The sequence below is a fragment of the Passer montanus genome, unplaced genomic scaffold (genome assembly GCF_014805655.1).
Source record: "Passer montanus isolate IOZ18808 unplaced genomic scaffold, ASM1480565v1 scaffold7, whole genome shotgun sequence".
Taxonomy (NCBI): Eukaryota; Metazoa; Chordata; class Aves; order Passeriformes; family Passeridae; genus Passer; species Passer montanus.
This window is the reverse complement of record NW_024372147.1, coordinates 12,532,745-12,551,100: the sequence shown is the minus strand read 5'-3', so window position 1 is coordinate 12,551,100 and position 18,356 is coordinate 12,532,745. Positions and strand designations below refer to the sequence as shown.

The 18,356-nt window shown below is 46.3% G+C and overlaps 3 protein-coding genes across 23 annotated transcripts in view; 1 reads left to right on the top strand and 2 right to left on the bottom strand.

The window, feature by feature from the left end:
• The window catches only part of LOC120512010, a 31,255-nt gene extending 24,757 nt beyond the window's left edge, over positions 1 to 6,498 (bottom strand). For 2 of the 15 annotated variants that reach the window (XR_005629906.1, XR_005629907.1), the window contains exons 1-6: positions 5,200 to 5,573; positions 4,516 to 4,631; positions 2,340 to 2,577; positions 1,881 to 1,935; positions 1,515 to 1,610; positions 1,095 to 1,431 (exon numbers count right to left, since the gene is read on the bottom strand). Coding sequence is in view for 11 of the 15 variants with exons in the window: in XM_039729817.1 (XP_039585751.1) it covers positions 1,099 to 1,431; positions 1,515 to 1,610; positions 1,881 to 1,935; positions 2,340 to 2,577; positions 4,516 to 4,631; positions 5,200 to 5,546 (1,185 nt within the window). In the remaining 4 variants the exon portion in view is untranslated. Of the gene's footprint in view, positions 1 to 871; positions 1,673 to 1,880; positions 1,936 to 2,339; positions 2,578 to 4,515; positions 5,574 to 5,965 lie in introns of those variants that run through there. The other 13 variants (XM_039729820.1, XM_039729819.1, XM_039729825.1 and 10 more) reach the window with 13 other exon arrangements.
• LOC120512011 (vespryn-like) lies at positions 5,522 to 18,100 on the top strand. 4 transcript variants are annotated; one of them, XM_039729828.1, is made up of 6 exons: positions 14,965 to 15,096; positions 15,759 to 15,857; positions 16,174 to 16,314; positions 16,752 to 16,906; positions 17,132 to 17,241; positions 17,698 to 18,100. In XM_039729828.1, exons 1-6 carry the CDS (start codon positions 15,027 to 15,029, stop codon positions 17,864 to 17,866), a joined length of 744 nt encoding a protein of 247 aa, XP_039585762.1. In that variant the 5' UTR covers positions 14,965 to 15,026; the 3' UTR covers positions 17,867 to 18,100. The 4 variants fall into 4 exon arrangements, with proteins under 4 accessions (XP_039585765.1, XP_039585764.1, XP_039585763.1 ...); XM_039729831.1 differs by lacking the exons at positions 14,965 to 15,096; positions 16,174 to 16,314; positions 16,752 to 16,906; positions 17,132 to 17,241; positions 17,698 to 18,100 and adding exons at positions 5,522 to 5,659; positions 6,507 to 6,805; positions 7,801 to 7,903; positions 8,228 to 8,601 and having other exon boundaries at positions 15,759 to 16,159; XM_039729830.1 differs by lacking the exons at positions 14,965 to 15,096; positions 15,759 to 15,857; positions 16,174 to 16,314; ... (1 more) ...; positions 17,132 to 17,241; positions 17,698 to 18,100 and adding exons at positions 5,522 to 5,659; positions 6,507 to 6,805; positions 7,801 to 7,903; positions 8,228 to 8,601; positions 11,281 to 11,478.
• Positions 8,810 to 15,058, bottom strand: LOC120512012 (C-type lectin domain family 2 member B-like). 4 transcript variants are annotated; one of them, XM_039729832.1, is made up of 7 exons: positions 13,499 to 13,624; positions 13,282 to 13,324; positions 12,532 to 12,626; positions 11,458 to 11,583; positions 10,626 to 10,798; positions 10,172 to 10,278; positions 8,810 to 9,725 (listed from the first exon to the last, which is right to left on the bottom strand). In XM_039729832.1, the coding sequence occupies exons 3-7, from the start codon at positions 12,587 to 12,589 to the stop codon at positions 9,512 to 9,514; spliced, it is 678 nt and encodes a 225-aa protein (XP_039585766.1). In that variant the 5' UTR covers positions 12,590 to 12,626; positions 13,282 to 13,324; positions 13,499 to 13,624; the 3' UTR covers positions 8,810 to 9,511. The 4 variants fall into 4 exon arrangements, with proteins under 4 accessions (XP_039585766.1, XP_039585769.1, XP_039585767.1 ...); XM_039729835.1 differs by lacking the exons at positions 12,532 to 12,626; positions 13,282 to 13,324; positions 13,499 to 13,624 and adding exons at positions 14,447 to 14,491; positions 14,926 to 15,058; XM_039729833.1 differs by lacking the exons at positions 13,282 to 13,324; positions 13,499 to 13,624 and having other exon boundaries at positions 11,485 to 11,583; positions 12,532 to 12,667.
• Positions 18,101 to 18,356: the final 256 nt, after the last annotated feature.

The following is an 18,356-nucleotide window of genomic DNA, read 5'->3' as shown; positions in this document are numbered from 1 at the left end:
GGCCCAGCAAGGACAGTCCCCCACAAAGTCCTGCTGACCCAAAACACCGCAGAGAGACTCCCTTTCTGAGGGCAGAGGAGCTGGGGGTGATTCCCAGTGGCCTGCAGTCCAGCCATCTAATGACACCAGGATTTGGGGGTGAGCTGTGGCTGGATCCAGGGTTACGGCTGCTGGCAGGGAGAGGGATGTTCATGAGCCTCTATGCATTGGAATATCACCTCCAAAATTGCACCAGAGCATCAGTTCCAGGCACTGAACCCAAATGGGGGCTCAGTAAGTTCCTGAAGCAAGATACCTTACCTCTCTCTTCCCCCAGAGAGCACTCCAAGATGTCTGGAAATAGAAGATGACTCCAAAGATTTTTACCTCTAGATCTGGCCCTGGGCCTTCCCCATACAAACTCTGCTGCACAGAGAAGGCAAGATGACCTGAGGTGGGAGACACAACCTCATTCACCTGGGGCATCACCTCTCTCCACAATAATTAGCATCCTAATTTGGGTGCTAATTAAGCATCAATAGCATTCTGCACCTCCCACCTTCAGTCTTCTATCACTTAAGGCTAGTCACAAATAAATCCCCGATTTTCTCTGAAATAAATGAGCATCTGTGATGCTTTCACTTTCCAGCCAAATCTGCCTTCCCATTTTTGCTTAATAAATAACCTTTTTTGCCAATTTTTACCCTCCAGGCGCCTTTAAATTGTGTCACTGCCTCTGCCAGCATGTTGGTTTTTCCAGTGAAATCCTCAAGCTGTTTCCAGCTCTGACATCAACAGCAGTGATGGCTGTACATTCCTCTCTCGAGGAATGTGCACCTCGAGGGGAGTAAATTGGGTGTTTAATACCAAATTTCCTTTCCCCATTGCTAGAAAACCACTGGGACATCTTTACTTCCATGGGCAAGGCTCTCACTCCACCAAGATACAATGGAAGATTCCCCTATCATCACCAAGTTTTGGATTAACCATCAACCTCTTCCAGCTCCAAAGCAAAAATCCCAGAGGAAAAGAACACAGGGGGAGAAGAAGATCTGAAAAATGGAGGGCTTGGGGCCAAAACTGGTGCTCCTGACGATGTTTTTTGGCTCCAATACCTGTTCAAGGTGGTTCAGACATCCTGGAGAGGAAGGAAGAAAGATGCTTAGGGATGCTTTCATGTGAATAAAAGCCAAAAAGGCGAGGAGCAGATTCTGGGGCCAAGTTTTGTCTCACCCATAGCACGTTGCCATCTGGTTGCTGGCACTTGGCCTGGAGCCCTGCATGGCCTTGCTGGATCCATGACATCTCAGCACCTTGACCATGTTGCTGTTCCTGCAACCTCCAGCACGGGCAATGGAACTGGGAAAGAAACTGTGATTCCTGGTCACTCAGCACCCAGTGGAGCCCCTTCAGCATCACCCGCAGCTTCTGCTTGTCAGCACTGACTCGAGTCTGGGGGATGAAGGAGGAGGATGCCAGAGGGGGAATGAAGTAGTGTGGCCCCCATGGTGCACCCAGATGGCAGCACCACCCACCAGCATCTCCTGTCTTGTCTCCTTTGCTGCCTCAGTCAGCCCAGCATGTGGCTTGTCCTCCTCTTGCAGGGTTTTTAGGGAAGCTTCAAACAGCTTCTACAGGGAAAAAGGAAGGGAAGGGTTCCAGCCCCATCTCCTTCTTTTCTTCCCTTCTACTCCTAGAGAAGGGAAGAAAAGAAGGAGATGGGGCTGGAACCCCTGAAGTACCAGGGATATGGCCAGCGCAGATGGCCCCATCCTCACCCTCCTCTGTAGCTGCACTGAAGCAGATATGTACATGCATATCCATGTTATAATTAACTTCATAGTTATGCTGCATGCACACCCTCACCTTATCCATACAGTTATGTAAATACACAGTCATACCTGGGCACTACAGGTCTCGCAGACAGGCTGGGATATCCCATCTCTCCAAGGTCTCCTGTAAAAAAGGTGCTATCAGATCTTTAAAAATTCTGATCACCCTTCCCTTGCACCCACAGCCAGGTCCAAACCTCCTTTGGGGATCCCCATTTCCCCTCCATGCCCAGAAGCAGAATAAGAACCCTCCACAGCACAGGTGCCAGGTGACAGCAAGAGCTTGAAATCTCCAATATTTAGTTTTGGTCCCAAAACTACCGCCTGTTACACTGTTTCATACTTAACCCTCACCAAATTGCAGCATTTCAGCTCACTTTTGGCTTCTAAATGCTTGCATTGCTTTTTTCGCCCTAGAAAGACAGGGAAAAGCCTTGCCTCTGCTCAAAATAAATATTCTGGGGGCTGAGTTTTAAGGGAAATTAGCATCATTCAGGCAGGGTGTGTCGGAGACTGGGATCCGCTCACCCTGTAGCAGCGAGCGGACTCTTGGAGCAGCACAGTGGGGTGGGCTCGATGCTTGCTGCAAGCAGCGCAGACAAGAACTCCATCGTGGTGACAAAGACAGTGAGGAGACGATGGTGCCTGTGGCACAGATCCTGCACTGGCAGCGGGGCCAGCTCCTGCACAGCTGCCACCACACTGGACAGCTGCTGGTTGGGACGGAAGCCACTGATGCCTGGTGAAGGCTGACCTAGAACAGAGGCTAGATGGAGTTAAAGAATAAAGTAGGTATTAAAAAGTATCAAAGTAGGTATTAAAAGCACTCAATGGATACACCTTGGGCAGCACAAGAGCCCAGCCAAGGCTACATCCAAGATGAACCCAAAATAGTCACAAAATGGACAACCAATCATGAGATGTCTCACTCTTTAAAGTTCTGGTTCATTAGTATATTTGAGTTAATTGTCCAATTATAGCTTTAGGTTTGGAAGTCCAACCCTTCTTGTTTTCCTTGCTTTGGTCCACCCTTGTTCATGCTCTTGGGTCTGAGATTTGGATTGGCTGTCCTTGCTCCCCAGCTAGAGAAGGAATAGTTTTGTCCACCTACTCTGTGAAGAGAGTTTACTGTCCCTTAATATGAAGCTCAGAACTACACACTAAAGCAGTACAGAACCGAAAAAAAAAATTAAAAAAATATAAAAGCTAAAACCTGAGGCACCGCCACCGTGCGGGAACGGCACCCGGCCCTGCGGGCACGGAGCGCCGCCCGCCGCGCACCGCGACAGGCAGCGCCGGCAGAAATTGTGTCCGCAGCTCAGGATCGTGACAGGGTCTTGGAAGAAACCCAAGCAGGCAGCGCAGGTGGTTTCCTCCGGGAGGTGTCTGATGGCGTCTCCCGCAGCCGCGGCTGCACACGGGGAGGCGCGCACCGGAGGAGGCGCGGCCGGGCTGTTCCTGGAGGCGGCAGCGGGCCGGGACGCTTGGAAGCAAAGGCATCCCGGGCGGGTCCGACATTCCCACCGCCTCAGTCAGGGAACAGCCCCTCGGGCCAGCGCCAGCGGGGACTCACGGACAGAAGGGAATGCCGGCAGGAGGAGGGACAAATTATTTACTAGGCGAATCCTCACCCCTCCGGCTGCACCGGGGAAGCAGAGCGAGGCCAGAAGGGGGCTCCAGGAGACAAGGATTAAAGCAGGAATCTGGTACGAGAGCAGAGTTCCCTGGAGCTCATGTGCATACCAGCTTGGAGAGGGAGGGTTAAAGTGAAATAAAAACCCACCGTTGTGTGTATTTTAACTATAATAACGTTAACGGAGTTTCAATAATCTATATCTCATTTTAATAGAAGACATATATACGTTTAAATATAGTTGCGAATTTTATCATAGAGCTATAAAAATAATAAAAAAACATATAATGTTTAAAATACTAATCAGGAATTATAGCTATGAATAAGGTAGTTAAAACAATAAAAGAAGTTCGATGTTCCCAGACAGTTGTAAAATCCGCTCTGCCCCAAAACTGAGCAGCTTCATGACCTACATGGTGAGCAGCAACACAAGACTGGTTACTTATTAAAACAGCTGGGAGAGGAGCTTATCATAAAACCGTTTGTCTCCCTAGGAGTATGGGCAGCACCTAGGATGAGGATGCACAGGTGGCATCTTGCAGAGTCCATCTACTGTGTCCACACCCTGCATCTCCTGGCAATGACCCCCTGACAGCTACTAGCCAGCTCCTGGCCTCAGCAGGGCTCTCTGGCCTCATCCTTCTCCTCCTCCTCATCCCACAGCACACTTTTTCTCTCTGCCAAAAGCTGTGGGAGAGGAGTTGTGACAGTCTCCAACGTCATCATTGCTGTGGGGAGACCCATGGGGGGATCCACATCTGGGAGAAGGGAAGAAGGTGGGGAGTGAGTAGTTGCAGAGCCTGCTGCTGTTCTTCCTCTGGACAAGCTCCTCTTCCTCCTGAAATGCCTCTGACTTTTCCCCAGATAACTAAATTATCCCAAAATTAATTCCTCCCAAAATAACTCTGAATTCCTCCCCCCAATATAGGCGAATATCTGAATTATCTGAATACATATGAATATCTGAATATCTGAATTATCCCAAATACCTCTGGATTCCTCCCCAAAGCCTCCAAATTCTCCTGAAATACCTCTGAATTCTACTAAAATATCCGATTTTTACCCAAATACCTCTTAACTTCTCCAGGGCCTCCCATAGAACATCGCTTTGGTGGCAGCAGGAGCTCAGGCTCTTCTTCAGCTCCTTGGGGAGCCCCGAGGGGAGGTGGAGCCCCATTTCACTCAAGCTGGGAAAAGAAATTACAGGGACAGGTGTTATGTGATGGATGTAGCAGCCAAGAACCTCTCCGCAGCTGGAGTGGTAAGGATGTGAAGCAACCAGTTGCTACATACTTGCTTTTGATGCTCCCAACATCCTAAAAGGAAAAAGGGAGAAAAAAAGGGAGCACAGGCTGTGCTTTGGGGACAGCTTTTGGGTAAGAATGGCACTCATCTGGGGCAAGCACCTGGCCTCCAGCTGCCCAATAAGTCTGTGGAGCTGTGCAACCCCCTGGGCCACCCGCAATGAGTTTTCAGCGCGGTAGCTGCGAAGGTGTCACCCAGCGCAGCAGCCGCCGCAGCACGGTGCGCCCCTGCTCTGCCAGCAGCCAGCAGCCGCTCGAACTCAGCCTCGATGCGGCGCCACTCAGCTTCACTCATCTCCTGCAGGAGACAAGAAATACATATGCAACCCCCAGACCTGAATTTTCCCCTTTTGAGTTAAAGGGGAAAAGTGCTTCTGCTGTAGCCAGGGTGGCTGTAACACTGGGAGGGCTGGGGATGCAGCTAATTAGCAACTGCAGGGTAATTACGTACTTCACCAAATGGTTCTCCTTTTCTTTGCCGTGTTGCCATTCCCCTTTATATTCTGTCCAAAACCAATCCCGGCCCTGAGAAGCAGAGGGGAGTGCTAATTCCATGTTAATAAATGTCCCTTTATGACTCAGTCCAGGATGAAAATGAGCTGCACCATGACATTGATTTAAAAGTGTGGATAATAAGCAATTGCACATGGAGGTGGTGCTTGCCAAACCTGCCCAGGATCTGCACCAACCACTCCATCTGGATGCAGGGCTTGGCAGGGTGCCAGGATGCCTCTTGGATACGATCCCACGTGTTTCTTCAAGAGGGGCTTGGGGAACAATTAATACCCAAAGATTCATTCAGACTGCTGAAGAACAGAGGGGACACCCTGTGCCACGTAGTTGTGGTGTCTCTTCTCTTCACTCAGTCTCCAGTCCAGAAACTCTGCCAACACCTCCCTTAGGGATTGCAGGTGAGACTGGATTTTCTTCTAAATACACACACACACAAAAAGCCCAACAACAACAAAACAACGCACAAGTGAGGCAATCAGCTTTACATTATTGGGGGAAGGAAAGCAAATAATTCCCCTAAAAAAGCCCTCTCACTGCCTTCCCTGGAAAGCAGGGATCAACTCACTTTATGTTTTTCCCACTACTAGAAGCAGGCACTGGAGCTCTGCTTTCCCATAAGAAATTAAAATATTTTTACTTTGCACCTTTTTCTCACAGGGAGGGAGAGGGGGAAGACCTGATAGGTCGTAGGAAGATGATCTCACCTCACAGGTCTTATCCAGTCCTCCAGAAGTCTTTATGACCACAGCCTATGGCAGCTCACCCATTGCCTCCTGAGGGGATTTTGTCTCTTGAACACCAAGAGAAGAAGCCCTGGCCAGTGTCAGCACAGAGGTTTTTTGTGGTTGCTGTGGCCCTGCTGCCCTCCTTGCAAGGAGAAGAGAGTGCTACAGGTTGGCTGTGGCACAGGGTGAAGCTGCCTGGCTTTCAACCACCCCTGGGTGTTCCTGTGCTCAGTTCCCGGCACAGGCTGCCCCAGTTGGAAAAGAAAATGCCATCACCCACAAGTAGTCTTTAAACAAATTTTATATCCACAAGGTTGTCTTATTTCCAGGCACTGCTGTCACATTCCTCACCTGGAAGCTGCTCCCAGCTTTGTGTTGTTCACCTCCATCATGTGTAAGGAGCTGGAGTCAGATTTGGGGAGCTAGGGGGGCAAAATTTAACTGCTTTCTACCTTGTGGTGCTATGCAATAACAGGGTTTCTTTTTGCAGTGCTTTAATTTTCCTCCCTTCCCTCCCCAGTGCCTGTGCTGAGAAAACAAATGGCCCTGAAATGGGGGAAAAAAGGGCAATCAGATAGTGCAGGTATCCAAGCACGTCATGGTCCCATCTGCAGGCGAGAGATTGGAGGGCTCCTCCCTTCTTGTCTGATAAAAGCTGGCAGAGGCTGAGACAAGACTGAGCTTTGGCTGAGCCTGTGCCAGAGAGGAAGAAAAAAATCCCAAGAGGAAAAAAACGCAGTGGAGAAGCAGCCAGTGGAAGAAAACCATCTGGAGGAACCCCAAAACAGTACCAGCGACAGCAAGGAAAACACCAAGAAGGTCTGAGTAAGGGGGAAAATCCCAGTGCTGATATGGGGGTTACATCACCCTGATGTCTTGGGAGGGGGGTGGGGGGAAGGGGATTTTGAGCCCCATCCCATGAACTCAAGAAGGGAAGTGATTTACCCTTGCTTTGGTCTCAGGATCTCTGTTTTGGATTCAAAGGTATTTTGCTATGGAGGGTCATGATGATTATTTACTTCTGTTCTACCTGTAACAATCTAGACAGGGAATTTGGGTGAGAAACAGCATGGCTCTTGATTTTATCTCTATTTGGGTGATTTTCTCACCTTTTTCTCACTTTTACTCATCACCCTGCTGCTTTAATCCCCGTATATGCAGGTTTGCTGAGGAAAACACATGGAAAAGAAGCAACCTGTTTGCTTTCAACTGTCACAGCATGGTTTATTCAGTAATTTTGGGGCTTTATTACTCATGCCCATGGGCAATCCCTTGTTTGCATGCAAAACCCCACACTGACTTCCAGAGGCTGAATTTGAAGCCATTTGGTGCCAACTCTTATCTCTCCCATACACATTTTCTCCAAGGTCAATAGCAAACTTCTTCCCCCCTCACAAGATTTCTCTGGATGTCAGAGGTGAATGTGGCTTATCTCAGTTTTAGGGACTTTCCTCACTCAAATAAACTTTGTCAGATTTTATTGAAGAATGGTGGAGGCAGAGATGGATTTAAGATGGATAGATTCAGCCTTCAGCCAGCACGAGGAATGGAGGTTTGGGGGTATATCTACAATGGAGATGGGTTCAGCCAATGTGCTACTCATGTTCCCTTCATAGTAATTAGGGAATTAATTGATTTAACCCACCTCCTGAATGAACCAAGCAATGTTGAAGAATGCTATTTGCTTGAAGTACTTTGATTAAATGTGATGGTTAAACATATTTTTTACACAGAAAGGGGCAGAAGCTGAGATATGACTGTTTGGAGGATAATAATTGGATTTTATCCTTTCTTTCCTTGTTCTGTGCCTCCAGTCAGGAAGAGAGGACTCTGAGGGTGCAATGGCTTTCTTCCTCAAACCACGGCCATGCACGTGGGACCTTGCCCTGGACTACCACACCGCCAAACAGTTTGAAGGTAATCAGAGGTGGCTAGAAAGGAGCAAAGTACCCGTTTCTTGTGTTTTCTGGGCTGAGATGTTCAATGGGGTTGGAGATTCTCCAGCTCCACCTTCTGTCTCCCTAGGGCCTCTGTCTTCCACTTCCATCTCTTCGTTCTTCCATCTCCAGCCTCAACTGGATATATATCTCCATCTCCAACTTCCACCTCTTCACACTTACATCTCCAACTCACCTTTCCTCTCTCTTTGCCTTTGAAAAGTCACCAGTGAAGGCATTTTGGGGGTGTGTATTCTCTAGGCTTAAATTTGGCTTCTGATCCATTCTCTGTTTTGCTTTTCAGTGGATGTAACCCTGGATCCAGCCACAGTGGGTCCAGAGGTGATCCTCTCCGAGGACCTCAAAGAAGCCACCTGGGGTAGACCTCGCTGCCAGTGGCCTGCGGGCCCAGGCCGGTTCGACACAGACCCGTGCATGCTGGGCAGCGAGGGCTTCACCTCGGGCCGTCACTACTGGGAGGTGGAGGCCAATGGGCGCTTCTGGGCTGTGGGGGTGGCCCGTGAGTCAGTTCAGAGGAAAGGCCGGGTCCTCTTCAAGCCCAACACTGAAATTTGGGGCTTGCAGAAGTATGATGACCTCTGCGTTGCCCTCACAGCTCCATCCAACACCTCTGTCCCAATCCTCAATGGGGAGATTGGGGTCTACCTGGACTACGAGGTGGGACAGGTCTCTTTCTACGCTGTCAGCAGGCGCCAACGCATCTTCACTTTTCCTGTGGCCTCCTTCAGTGGGGAGAGGGTCTTCCCCTATTTTTGCGTGCTCCTCTCAACCATTAAACTGTCCCCCAAGGGCTGATGCCCTGAAAGGATCCTCCTGAAAGCTGGTTGCATCACAGTGGTTGGAAATGCTGGTTGATGCTCCTCAACTCTTATTTTCCAAGTCTTGGAGTAATTTCTAACTCAGTTCATGGTCCTTCCTTCATCTTAGATGTCTCTGTTTTGGGTTATGCCCAGGGGATTTTGGGTCTATGCTCAGCATGGCTCATCTCAAGTTGTTAAATTATGCAAAGCTTGTTAGGAGCTTGACTTCCCTGAGCTTGTTTTGAGCTAAAAACTTTTTTTTTCTCCCAAATACAGCTTCCTCTGGAGGTTCCTTTTGCTGACCTCAGTGCTTATGACTGGCTGGACTTCCAGCACAAATTAAAAATCTTGATTTTTCCAGACTTTGTATTAATACCAGCAGCTATTCCTCATATTAAAACTGATTTAGTTATCACAAGGATGTGCTTACATCCACTGCCCCCACTCTTTTCCTCTGCTGTTCCCCATGCTTGAGATGCATTTCCAAGTACTTATCATGTAAATATGTTCAGGATAGAATAAATTTCTTTTATTTTATTTAAGTAGAAGGCATCTGCATTTGGGCCATCACCAAGTTGCCCCAACCCCAAAAAGAGCCCCAGAGCTGCCCTGCCCCTCCACCCCCCACCCCCCTGGATTCTCAAGAACTATCTCATGTGGATCCCTAAAGGCTGCCTTGTCCCAGAAACATCTTGTTGGCCCCTGGAAACCCCAATAACCCCTTACCCAGGGATTTTAAAATCTTTTTGAGATTTTCTTTCATGTCTCTATGGTGCACCAGATATCTGGGAGTGAGAAGGCCTCCCTGCAGCACTCAAGGAGCTGACACAGAGGTTTGGAGGCCGTCTCATCCTGTTGCCTCTGCCTGAGCTCTGCAGCTCATGTTTATTACAAATCCAGCTCCTCTCAGTGCTGCAGTGGGAGGAGCTGAGCCCACTGTCATCCAGGTATGCACAGAGCCCACCACCACGGATCCAAAACCTGGAAGTACAGAGGACATAACCCATTTCAGATGGAGTGGCAGGAAAAAGGAGAAAAGCCACACATACACTCCTCTCAGCTTCAGTTCTCAGGCATTCTCATGGGCACCAACATGCCAAAATATCTATACATATTCCTTTTACAGGAATAGAAGTAATTCAGTATCAATATGCCAACACTGATGCTGATCTATTTCTAATATGAAACCCAAAGCTTTGCAAGAGAGAAACAAACTTAAAATAAAAACTGAAAACTTAGGATTTTCTCACCAAATGCACCACTCCCATCAAAGGGGAAAACAAATACCAGTTTGAGATGCAATGTTGCCCTTCCCAAACATTGTCCCATTGCTACCTCTGGATGTACCTCAAATATAAGAAGAAAAGCACATTTTGTGGCTGAGGAAACACCAACCAACAACATAATAATGAAAAACATGGACTCACAGGTGAGATAGAGCTGAGTGGTTCACCCATTGCCATGGCTGCTGCTCATGCTCCCGGAAAAGGCCAATCCAATGCTCTGAGATGCCTTTGTATCTCATCACAAAACTCTGAAAGAGGGGAAAAGGAAAGATTTTTACCTTCTTCCAACCAAAACTGTCAATTTTACCAGTTGCTTATGCTGATTTAGGGCTTCTTTGGGGCTTGAACATTTCAATCTGCTACCAAAAAGTGTCATCTAGAAACAGGGGTTTGTTCCTACAGTCTTTGCAGCGCTTTGCTTTGGTGAGGAATTTGAAGACACCTGTGATGACATATCCTCAAGGCTTTATCCCCAACTTCTCACCCCAGATCTTCAAAAAAGATCCTGGAAGATCAGTCAGAGAAACCAAAAGGTTTCAAATGCAGTTCTTTTGGGTTTTTCCCCCATGCCGAGCAGGTCCTCATGTCTCCTTACCAAGTCCTCCACGCTGTCCAGTATGGCCAAGGAAGCACCAAGTGCTGAGCAGTTGTCCTGGCTGGATGTCCAGTTCCCCTCAACCTCAGAAAAATAGTAGCATTTTCCTCTGTACCTGATCCAGTCAAAGGGGCACTGAAAGCAGGGCTGGGCATGAGGCTGAAAAGCTTGCACTGTCATTAAAAATAGAACAACATTAATGAGCAGCACTTTCCCCTTGCCTCTCTGGGGTGGGAAGATCATCCTCCACCCCAGGGCTTCCAAAAGTCTCGCACCTGCTTCAACTGTAGGCAAAGAGAAAAATTAAGATACTAGGAGAGATCCTGTAAGAAAATAAGCTCAAATCATGGCCCAGCTGGTGATGTTAGACAAGAAATACAGGTGCTGCACCTTCAAAGATGGAAACAGGGTGGTAGACTTAAAAACCCCCACATTTTAAAGAGGAGTTTCAGAGTAGCCCTAAACATGCCCTTGGGTGTTGCTCTCTGTCATTAATGCAAAAGTAGTGAAAATTACAAGGAAAAAGTCCTCTTATTCCTGCAGACTTCTTGACTAGGTGGGACTCATGCCAACATCTCCAGGCCTCTTCTTCTCTGAAAACAGTATTTCTGTGTGACTGTACTCCTGAAATTACTCTTCCTGTTGATTTTCTAAGGGTTTCTCAATGACATCAGCTCCCACACCATGGGGATGGATTTGTTCTGTACAAAGACTGCTCTGAAATGTTCTTCTCCCAGAAAGAACAGCAGCTTGGGTGGGCTTTGTCTTCCAAAGGAACATGGAAATAAATCTGTCACAAACACAACAACCCAAAATATCTCAGAGACGTTACCTGTGAGACTAAAACTTCGACATTCACCTGCAAAAGCGATGGCTGTGATGAACAGAGCTGTGAAAAGCACTGCCAGCATCACCTGGCAGGTGACACGTGCCTCAGGCTTCATCTCCATGCTGTGACCTGCAGGAGAACAGACCTTCAGTGCCTCTGAGAGGGCTCCCAGGGCAGCAACACGCTACAGGCCATGCCAAGATCATCAAGGGTTGGTCTCGTGCCAATGCCAGTGGACTAGGTATCACTTTGGGTGAGAAATACCGAATATTCTTCTTCACGTGGAACAAAATTAGCTGTTTTGTATTTATGGGAGCTCTTTGGGGAACAGTTTCCTTCCCAGCTCCAGACACAAACTCATTAAATGTACCATAATTAAAAATTTGCTTTAATTTCTAGGATTTACCTCATTCTTAAAGTTCAATGGAGTTTTTTTCTGCACCTAAACTAAGACACCTTGGGTCCTGGTGCCTCCATTTCTGTATCTTGTGATCCAGAATATACAATTTCCCTTCACCATGTCCAAAGAAAATTCTCTTTCCAGGGCTTTTATACAAAAATATTCGTGTTTTCATTCAGTAGGACTTCCCCCATTTTTTGTTTAAGATTTTCCTTCTTTATTCCCATCATATGAACCAAATGTGAAAAACCCTCCTCTCCCCTCTTCTTCCTGGAAAAAATATTATAAAGTAAGTCAAAAGCCAAATATGCCAAATATAAAAATAATTTTTTTTTAAGTGTTATATTAAAAAAATAAATCAACAAATGAAAAATCAACAAAAAAATTGAATATTTGTCGGGGCAAAAATATGTCTAAAATAATCAGTTCCTCAAGAGCCTCAGGAAAGGCTAATGCTAAATTAGAATAATTTATAATTCAGCATCATGTCTGAAATTCGTCTGTTTAGAGCAAAAATTCTACCTGCTGAGTGACAAAAAATTTCCCTCAAGGGAAGTGCCAGAAAAAGCTTTTTTCCCCCTACAACCTTACTGCGGCTGGGTTTAGTTTTCAAATTACAGAAGTCTCAGAATAAAACCCAAACCCAATGATTCTACAGTCCATTGCCTTACAGTTACCTGCCCGCTTGTTCCTTTCCATGCCCAAAAATCCAGAATAAACTCTCATTTCCTCCATTTTTGGGGTTCCACCTCTATATGTGCTCTTGCTTCACCTGTCAAGCAAAGTTTCATCTATCAGAGGTGTCACAAAGGCTCTCTAATGCTCAATTAAAATTTTCTCACAATTTAGAATTTTCTCCCAGCACCGTATTTAAACTTTTCTCCCCACCTGATGTTTTCCCACACAATTAAAATCCGGTCCCTGCAATTAAAATTTCCTCTCCCCCCAGTTAGTTTTATCTGCCTTATTATACTCTTCTCCCCTCAGTTGAGATTTTCTGCCTGTAAGTCAAGTTTTCTCCCCACAATCACATTTTCATCCCAAATTAGTTTTCTCTGCTAATTAAAATCTTAAAAATTAAAGTCTCCTCAGGTAACATATTCTCCCTGCAGTTAAAATTTTCTGCTGTAATTAAATTTTCCTCCCTGTAAACTTTTCTCCCCATTAAAGTTTTTCCCCCAATTAACACCTTCTCCCCTCAATTAATATTTTCTTTTCAGTTAATATTTTCTCTCCAAAATTAAGGGTTTTCTCCCCTAAATTAAAGCTTTCTCCCCCCATTTAAAATAATCTTCCCCTATTAAAATCTCCTCAATTAAAATTTTCTCCTGCAATTAAAAACTTCTCCCTGCAATTGAAATTCTCTTTTCCAGTCAAAATTGAAGACCACCCCCCTCAGCCCCCAGGCCCATCCCAAACCCTGTCACCTGTGTCTGCTCTGTGAGAACAAGCCCAATGCTGAGGCACAACCTGCTCTTGTGAAGAAAAACAAAGTATTTTTAAAATAATGTTGTTTTGGTTTATTTTATTGTATACTTAGGGATTTTCCTGTGCCTACTCAAGGGCAATGAGGAAGGGGCTGCCTGCCCAGGGCCACCTGCCCACCCACAGAACCAGGGGCTCCCCTCCATCTCTACACTTCACCTTCTTTTCCAGCATTTCCGGAATTTTTTCTCAGCTAGGGAGATGGATTGTCTAAAAATGCTTTTTTTAGTGTGCAGTTGGAGGAAACACTGCTGGAGATCACTCTGTTCCATGACGTCAGGGCACCCCAGAACAGCCTTCAGGGATTCTACAAGGGAGAAGTACAGTTCCCTTCAGCCCATTTTATAAGGGTTTTTACTATAAAAATATAAAAAAGTAAGTGTTCTTGCAATTAAGCTACCCAGCTGCACGTTTTACCCTAAGACGTAATTTCTTTTGTATTTTTTAGGGGTTTTTTGTAATCACTGGTCACACGCCACTGCAGCAGCTGCCTTTGCAGAGGGCAGGAAGGCTGGCTGATAGCAGCTCACCACAGAAACTTTCTGTGACAAAGAAAAGGCTGTGGGGGGGAAAGAAACTAAAAATAAACATGAGACAATAAAAATATAAAAATTAAAAGTACATAAGCACAAATTTGAAATAAAAGTATTTTTTACTTTAACTAAAAATTTTAAAATAACTTCAAAATAAAATAACACAGTGCTTTTCCTACTGGGGCCTTTGGATTTATCCTCTTATTTACCCTATTTCTGGCTGCTGATAGGTATTGGGGCAAATTTCTGCATTTTACTTGGGGGTTTTTTTGTGTCTGAGGAAAAAAAACAGTTTTTGCCTCTGTAAAAAGGTGTTGCATTGGCATATTGTAGCACTGACTAAAACCTGGGATTAACACCAAAAAACCCTAAGAAAAGGGAGGGAAAAAGATTACTGTAAGCTGGAAATTGGTGGTTGTTCCATGCAGTAGTCAAAGAGTCTCAAACCTGGAGGAAACATAGGTCTAGATGTACATCGGGAGTGGGAGGATGGGTTTGCAGGTGAAAAAGTCAAAATAAAATAAAGTAATAAAATAAATTTCATTAGCAGCCAGCAGGAAATGCAGATTCTTACCTCTTCCTTGGCAGGTGGTGGACAACCCTTGACCACATTGGATCTCTTTGCCCCAGGAAAAAACAGAGACCAAATATTGTGTCAAAACCAGCAGAATAAGTCACATGGAGCAAAAGGCATTTCAAGTCATTCCCAGCCCATATTTTGGGGAAGAAACACCAAATGTCATCTGTCTCCTCCCCACCTGCCTGTGGTCACACTGATCCACCTCCCAACATGTTTCAACCTCACAGTCAAAAACCTTATTTAAAGGCTTTTTGAAATTATTATTTATTAATTCTGCTTTCACAGATGTTTAGCACAACCACCAAACTCACAGATGTTTCTACACCTCCAGGTGTGCCACCTCTTCCTGGATGCAGGACACCCATTCCCTCACCACCTTCCATTTACAAGGGTAGGGTGTAGAATACATACATACATGTGTATGTATGTACATATGTACAAACTAAAAAGCAGATTAAAGCCCCAGCCAATACCATTTCCTGGAGCCAGATGCAGATGTGAGTAGTTCACAAGGCAAGGGGTTGTCCAAGGACGGTGTCACTTTTGGGCTGTTCCTGGGACCTTCTCAGCAACCATGGCTGGGGAAATAGTTTATGCAGATTTAAGGCATCTTGGGGATGGTTCTTCTGCTGAGAAGCATCGTGGTAAGTCCTATTTGGGGGAGAAAATGCTTGTTTCAAGATTTTTGGGTTGTTTACTTTTAGGTTTGCTTGCTTCTTCATCTCCATGTTGAGATTTCCAAGATCATGGAGAACATTGTTGTGGGTTAAATGTCTTCTAAGGTAGGATCCTGGCTTGAAAATAGCAGGAATAAGAGAAAGGAAGGGATGGGAGAGGGTGACAGATATCTGGAAGCCATTTTGCTTCCGAGACTTTCACCTGGAGGCAAAATGGGTGCCAAGACACCCAACATGAGCCAACACACCTGGATGTGAAGGAAAGCTGCTGATATCCTGTCTGGAATCCTGGTGGAGATTAGAGTGGAATGACCTTTGTCTCACCAACTCCCAGCTGTACCAGGAGCTCTAAATTAAGCCAATTTCAGATGGTTTCCCATCCCCCAAGATCCATAATTGGGTGCCCAAGGATGCTCCTGAGGTTTCTGCAGCCCCTCCTCCACCTGAGAAACCACCCTCACCCTAGACCACATTAGTGGTGATTTACTTCTTTGGAGGAAGCAAAGAAGCTGCAAACTTCTGCTCAACTTCTGCTCAAACTCACCAGCTTGACAGAGGGGCTTTTTTTTTTCCTCCAAACCCTCAGTTTTTTCATCTTTCATTTTTAAAGCAAATGTGTCCTCTTTCAGCACCTGCCTTCTGTCCATGGTGGCACAGGCTCCTTCTCATAGCAGGGGGGCTGGGGCAACTCATCCTGCTGGTCCTGGTGGTGGTGCTGAGTGTGCGGGGTGAGTAACCAGCTCTTATCTGCATCTCACACTCCAGTGAGCAGCCAGGGAGGGGAAACTGGGGTTTATTTCAGCATTTCAGTCTTTGGAGGGGGAAAGGTGGTCCTGTAGAGATAAAACATCACCCATCAAGAATAAGCCCATTCTGAGTAAACATGGATTATACCCATAGCTATCAAACAAGGGTGAAGAATACATGCCATGTTTTTCAGGCTGGCTTAAGCAACTGTATAAGAAAATTAAACCCAGTTTTGTGGGGTTTGTGGTTTTTATCCCCAAATGGCTGCAGCTTCTCACCCCAGATTACTGCTCCAAGTCTTTCAGGGCTCCCCACAACCAGTGGTGACAAGCGTACTGCAGCTGGACAGTGGGATCCAGGGAAGGAACCAGATGGAGCAGTGCATGTTTTCATCCCTGGTGCGGTATTTCTGCAAGCCCCGAGGGGACAGCCCCACAGGTAATCCCCCTTCCTATCTGACTCTGTTGGGAGATGTTTAGGTGAGACCTTTGCGGGGGGTCTTCTACTAGAAGGAGAGAGACCCTTAGACCCTTAGAATTGTGCAATCACAACAGTTATTTGGCAAAGAGGAGTCTTGCAAGGAGGAATCCAATTTTTGCTGATCCCTCCTCCATGGAGGAGCAGCATCAGCGCTAGGGAGCAAGTTCCTTGCCCCTCTTCCTCCACCTCCACCGGCCAATAATGTCCTTTTGGTCATCCAGCCTCAGTAACCTTCCTTCTCTCCAGTGGCTGATAAAACCACATTGATGTAAAAAACTCAGCAATGGGGAATGAGCTGGGGTGTGGGATGGGGAATCCCTCAGTACCTTCAGCTGGTGGCTGGGGAATAACCTCACAACCCTTCAGAGTGTCTCATGGCTTTTTCTCCTCGTCAGCCTATGCTGGCTGCAAGCTATGTCCCCAGGACTGGCAGCTCCATGGGGAAAGATGCTACTGGCTTTCTGAGGAATTGGGAAACTGGACTCAAGGCATGAAAAGCTGTGAGAACCAGGACTCCCAGCTGGTGGTGCTCCAGGACAAGAAAGAAAAGGTAAATAGGGAGAAGGCGGCTTAAAAAGGACAAAGAAGTCCTGATTTTTAGGTGGGAAGGGAAGAAAAAAATTCCTATCAACAGGAGGGTTTGGGGAAGAATTCAAAGTATGGGGGAAATTAATGTCTCATGAATTTGGGAGCCAGGTTTACTCTGTGAATTTGATTACCATGAAACCTTCCAGAGAGAGATTTTGGGAGCAACTGATCACTTCTGATTTTCCAGGAGCACATCAAGACTGTTACAGGCAAGAGCCCACCACCAGTGTGGATTGGATTAAGGTCACATCAGAAGGTGTGGAGATGGGTAGACAACACACCTTTCAACCCCAAAATGTGAGTGTATTCACAGTCAGTTGGTGTAAACAGCAGCTTTGTTCCATTTCAGACCCAGTTCATGCCCTGACCTATCTCTCCAAGATGTTGGAGTTTAAGCAAGAGTCTCATATTCCCCCCACTGCAAAGTTCCATAGAACAAAGGTTGGGGAAGTGCACCAGAGCACAGTAACCCCTCAGCTCCCACCAGACCCATGCAATAACATGGCTTTTCATGCTCCACACATGCTCCTACTGCAGGTACAGCAGTAAGAGCATGTGTGGAGCATGCTCCACACATGCAGATCTTACTGCAGGTACAGCAACTCTCCTCAAATTTGGTCACCCTCCAGCAAGAAATGATGTGTGCATGGCGAAAGGGTGCAGGAAAAGGGCAGAACAACCCCGCCACACCTGTGCTATCTGCAAGATTTGGAGAGTTTCCTCCTCTTCAGCAAAACAACTTTTGTTTTACAGGCTTGGCACCTCTCTGCACGAGATGGATGAAGGGTGTGGGACACTGAGAGCCAAGGAATTTGAAGTTAATAGATGTGATGCTGAACACAAGTGGGTGTGCAAAAAAAAGCCTTTCCTGCTCTGCTCTGTGACAGCAGAAGATGGAGAGAAAAGGGATGCCTCCATCTGATAAACACACATCCTAAAATGCTCATCCCACAAGACACTTGCTGCCAATATCTGGGGTGAAATAGCCCACAGTTACAGCTGTGCAGGAGATTTCAGGGTTTGCAAATCCTCTTACCATGAGGATTAAGACCAATTTTGGGGCACAGATGAACCCCTGAGCTCGAGGATCAGAAAGGCTTGTGCCTCAGGCACAGTGTTGAAAGAGCTGTGGCATCAATAAAAGCTTATCAAACTGGTTTGCTTCAATTTATTGAAATAACACAGGCAAGAGCACAGGTGATGCTGATCATCATGCAAAATTCATATATAAACATTGCAAATTTCAACTCAAAAAAGCTTTTGTGAGTGACAGATATTACCTGTATGCATCTCTCCAGGCACAGCTGAGTGTCACCACACTGATGCAGGCAACTGGGTTTTGCTCAAGTTTTGAGGATCTGGAGGGGTTTATTTTTCTTCTGAGTTGTTTTTTCTGTTGCTATTGTTGTTTT

Excerpts from the sequence above, each read along its gene's own strand:
- LOC120512012 (XM_039729832.1), bottom strand. The coding sequence starts at position 12,589 with ATGGAGGAAATGAGAGTTTATTCTGGATTTTTGGGCATGGAAAGGAAC. Across the intron at positions 11,584-12,531 it reads GGAAAGGAACAAGCGGGCAG|GTCACAGCATGGAGATGAAG; the intron begins GTAACTGTAAGG and ends GTTCTCCTGCAG. Across the intron at positions 10,799-11,457 it reads TCGAAGTTTTAGTCTCACAG|TGCAAGCTTTTCAGCCTCAT; the intron begins GTAACGTCTCTG and ends TTTTAATGACAG.
- LOC120512011 (XM_039729828.1), top strand. The coding sequence starts at position 15,027 with ATGGCTGGGGAAATAGTTTATGCAGATTTAAGGCATCTTGGGGATGGT. Across the intron at positions 15,097-15,758 it reads TTCTGCTGAGAAGCATCGTG|CACCTGCCTTCTGTCCATGG; the intron begins GTAAGTCCTATT and ends GTCCTCTTTCAG. Across the intron at positions 17,242-17,697 it reads ACACCTTTCAACCCCAAAAT|GCTTGGCACCTCTCTGCACG; the intron begins GTGAGTGTATTC and ends TTTGTTTTACAG.